At 42.0% G+C, this 3,903-nt stretch overlaps 2 protein-coding genes across 12 annotated transcripts in view; one reads left to right on the plus strand and one right to left on the minus strand.

The window, feature by feature from the left end:
- The window catches only part of PGM3 (phosphoglucomutase 3), a 10,232-nt gene extending 7,283 nt beyond the window's left edge, over positions 1-2,949 (plus strand). For all 4 annotated transcript variants that reach the window (XM_010707675.3, XM_010707676.3, XM_010707674.3 and 1 more), the window contains exons 11-13: positions 137-259; positions 908-1,081; positions 1,659-2,949. In XM_010707675.3, the coding sequence (XP_010705977.1) occupies positions 137-259; positions 908-1,081; positions 1,659-1,745 (384 nt within the window). In that variant the 3' untranslated portion in view covers positions 1,746-2,949. The remainder of the gene's footprint in view (positions 1-136; positions 260-907; positions 1,082-1,658) is intronic.
- The window catches only part of DOP1A (DOP1 leucine zipper like protein A), a 63,791-nt gene continuing 62,537 nt past the window's right edge, over positions 2,650-3,903 (minus strand). For all 8 annotated transcript variants that reach the window (XM_010707679.3, XM_010707678.3, XM_019613131.2 and 5 more), the window contains one exon: positions 2,650-3,547. In XM_010707679.3, coding sequence (XP_010705981.1) covers positions 3,242-3,547 — 306 coding nt within the window. In that variant the 3' untranslated portion in view covers positions 2,650-3,241. The remainder of the gene's footprint in view (positions 3,548-3,903) is intronic.

The raw sequence follows: 3,903 nt of genomic DNA on the forward strand, positions 1-3,903 counted from the left end.
AACAACTATCCAGACCAAGGCAAGTCAGCTGGCTGCATGATGATTTTCTTCAGGTGGGAGCTTACTGATCAAAGCATGCCTTCGTTTCTTCTCTGATGAATTCTCCAAGTCTTCCCTTTCCCCTCTCTGTTAACAGACAGTTGGTGATGCCATCTCAGACATGTTGGTTATTGAAGCAATCCTGGCTCTGAAAGGTCTGACTCTGCAGCAGTGGGATGCCCTGTACACTGACTTTCCAAGTCGGCTGCTCAAAGTTCAGGTTAGTTGCTCTTCACACTGGCTTGTGTTGCAGCAGTGTCTTTCTTTGTAAAATTCATATTTCCATTTCACTTTTGCCTCTGGTTGAAAATTGGAACATTAATGTGAGAGAGACAGTCTTGCTCTGCTTTAAGTCAGATTTTAACTCTGTCCCATTTTTCTGGATTTTTCTGCCACTTGTATAACTAGAATATTCAAGTTCTTTCTCCTTCCTTTTCCACTGTTTGGAGAACCTGAGGAAAACTGGCTCCCAGCTGATAACATTGTCTTACACTTAAGAACACAGTAAGAGAGCTTTGGGCTTTAAAATTAACCAAAGACAAGAGGTTACGCGTTCTGATCTACTGAGAAAAGCTCCAGCATTAGTTGAGCAGCTAACCAAGGAGGCATGTTCAGAGCTGATCCTTTTTTCCAAACCAGAAGCTGAGTCCTATCAGGACTTGGTTACCACATACTGAGCAGCAGCTGAACAGGGGGTTCCTAGTGATCCCAAAGCCTCTGAGTTAGCAGGCAGCTCTCAAAGTGAGCTCTTATTCTGATATTGAAACAAACCAAAACCTAAAGTTCTTTCTTAACAGTCACCTGTTTCATTCTGCTCTCACCATAGTGCTACAGCATGGAAATAAATTGTCTGTTTCTGATGTTGAAGGTTGCAGACAGACAAGTAATTGACACAACTGATGCCGAAAGACGTGCCGTTACACCTCCAGGGCTACAAGAGAAAATCGATGCTCTGGTAAAGAAGTACAAGCTGTCACGAGCATTTGTCCGTCCGTCAGGAACAGAAGATGTTGTGAGGGTCTATGCTGAAGCAGACACGCAGGTCAGAGCTTGGACTATTTGTTTGTTCTGCAGTGTTTTGCTCAGTAGTGGGTGCTAGATGTTTAATCAAATGCAATAGGTACTAAATTTGGGGGAGGGAGAGAAACAGTGGTAAAAAAAAATAATAATAATCACTTCAGCTTTCCTTACATCTAAAAATGTTTAATGTTCTTAACATTTACTTTTGAGAGTAAGATGTTCATGAAGGCAGATTTGATATTAAATGATTTTGAAAAGACAGCCTTCTGAGAACTCTAGAATAAGGTTAGCAAGGCAGCCAGTAACTGTGTGATTTCTTAAAAGGCAAAAAGTCCAGAATAAATTTCGGGTGCTAATAAGCATTAGTCCAAATGCGGACTTAAAGTCACCACAAGCAGTAGTCCAGCTCTTCCTCTGGTCATGCACTCCTACTCCCTTCTTCCTGCCAGCTTTACCACAGTGGCAAAAGATACCTCAACATGACAGCAACATGAGAAAACAGTGTTTGCATGAAAACTTTGGTTGTGGTGTTGCACATTCATTCTAAACTTCTAATACTGATAAAGAGATTACTAACTAACTTCTACAATATCCCACAGGAGAACGCCGATGCCCTTGCCCATGAAGTAAGCCTGGCTGTTTATCACCTTGCTGGTGGAAAAGGAGCACCGCCCCAGCCTATTTAACAACTTTAGCTCACAACTGGACTTCTTTTTTAATGCTACTTTCTTTACTCTGTACTAATGTGGATGTATCGAAACCTTCTTGATTGTAGGAAGGATTACTCAGAACTAAGCAGAATGCTACTTCACTTACTTCTTACCTTGGTTGGCAGCTTACCTCTTAGTGAGATGTTCTTGATGCAGTATGGTCTCCTCCTCTCCAAGTCTGACTAATTACTGAAGCTGAAAGGATTTAAAGGTGGCAGGGGCCTTGAATGTCATTTCTTAGCAGCTGGCCTGCTTGGGGCCATAGGGGAGCTACATCTCTTGTCTTCTAAGGCTAAAGAGCCATCCTTTGTACTGGCAGCAGTCTGGTTATCAGCTTTTCCCAGACAGCATGCAGGGAAGATGAGCTCTCCAGCCTGGGCCAGTGAAGACTCTAGAGAGCCTTGCCAGAGCAGAGGCTCCCTTCAGCTACCCAGCAGCCCATCTCCTTCAGCCAGTCATGCCAAGCAGGTATTTCTGTACGCTGATGTGAGGTGGCTACCAATATGTAACAGAACTCAGCTTTCAGCTGCTATTGTTAATCAAAAGGGATGCCTCCAGCTTTTGTTGATTACAAGGATTATAGTTGGCTAACTGTTAATTTCATATTTTAGTGTTACTGTGATCAAATTCCTTTCTACCCCACACTTCCCAGCTTATCATCACGTTCATCCAGGCTGACCTCCCCCATCAGTGCAGCCACAGTTGTGGCACAGCCTTGCTGCATGCACACCTCTCCTGCATGCCTAGAGCAACTGAACCTCTCTCACACAGGCAGTGTGGGGGAGCAGCAAGCCCTAGGCCTGAGTCAGTTCAGCTCAAGGCAGGGACACCAAAGTGACATGAGAGCGCTTGCAAATAATACAACTTATTATTGCAGAAGTATCTTCAGTAGATTTTTTATGAAATTAAGAGATGAACAGAAATTAACACTTGATCATTTTTAAGGTGGACTTCTGTGACTCCTTTCACTCCCCAGTGGGGGTGAAGGGGCTAAGCCAAGGGGGAGTAACACTTCATATGCACACGTATCACTCATCCATGTATTTCAGTTCAGGGTATCTACCTCTGACAAAAATATTAACTGTATTAACTCCTGGTGTGACATTTTTTTTATATTGTTAAATAAGCACAAGTGCCAATAGATTCCCCCAAACCCTAAGACAAATAAACTGGAAGCAAATTGAAAAAAAATGTGCACTTTGTATTTTTTAGGTGTGTTTTTTTTTTTTTGAAGACAGAACTCAAGACAACAGAAAGTAGACTGTAAATAGTAGGCACCATAATCAATATGAGCCACCAATAATTACACTTGATTCAGGCCACATCCAGAACTCTTATTTACAAATATGTAACTTAAATACAACATTAATTATTACATACAAAGTAAGAAAAGAATAATATACAACTGGGAAAGATAAAGTATTTCATTGGAATACATACATTACACATAAGCAGAACAGTACCGGTTTGGTTCACGTTTTTATGACACCTTCCAGAAAATCCTTCTCAACCATTTCTTCTATCTTTTGCCTTGCTTTGCTGGAGAATGTCTTGAGGTTCTCCATTTTTATGTCCTTACTCGGAAAGCAGTTGGGGTAAAGGACAGGGCTCCCTGAGTGTCCAGCGCATCTGCTTGTGACTTTGCTGTTAAAAACTTGGCTGAGTACATTAAAGAAAGGCAAAAGCTGCTCAATGCTGCGAACGGTGTAGATGGTTAGAAGCAGGTGACCTGGTTCCCAACTTAGTGTTTTCCCTGAGCTGTCCTCTTCTGGGTTTTTCTGTAAGTACAGAGAAATAGGAAATAATGCAGTACAAAACAGAAGTAGTATAGCTAAACATAGATAAGTGTCAATACATTATTTTTCCATGTTCAAAAAAAATTGACCAAGGCACAAAAAACACCCAGGTGCAGCTTTTGAAGTAGATCACTGCATACTATGTACTTGAAGGGAGCATATAAACAGGAGCTGTTTACAAGGGTGGATATCGATAGGAGAAGGGGGAATGGTTTTAAACTGAGACAGGGAAGGTTTAAGTTAGGTATTAGGAGGAAGTTTTTCACGCAGAGGGTGGTGAAGCACTGAAACAGGTTGCCCAAGGAGGTTGTGGATGCCCCATCACTGGAGGCATTCAA

The sequence above is a fragment of the Meleagris gallopavo genome, chromosome 2 (genome assembly GCF_000146605.3).
Source record: "Meleagris gallopavo isolate NT-WF06-2002-E0010 breed Aviagen turkey brand Nicholas breeding stock chromosome 2, Turkey_5.1, whole genome shotgun sequence".
NCBI lineage: Eukaryota > Metazoa > Chordata > Aves > Galliformes > Phasianidae > Meleagris > Meleagris gallopavo.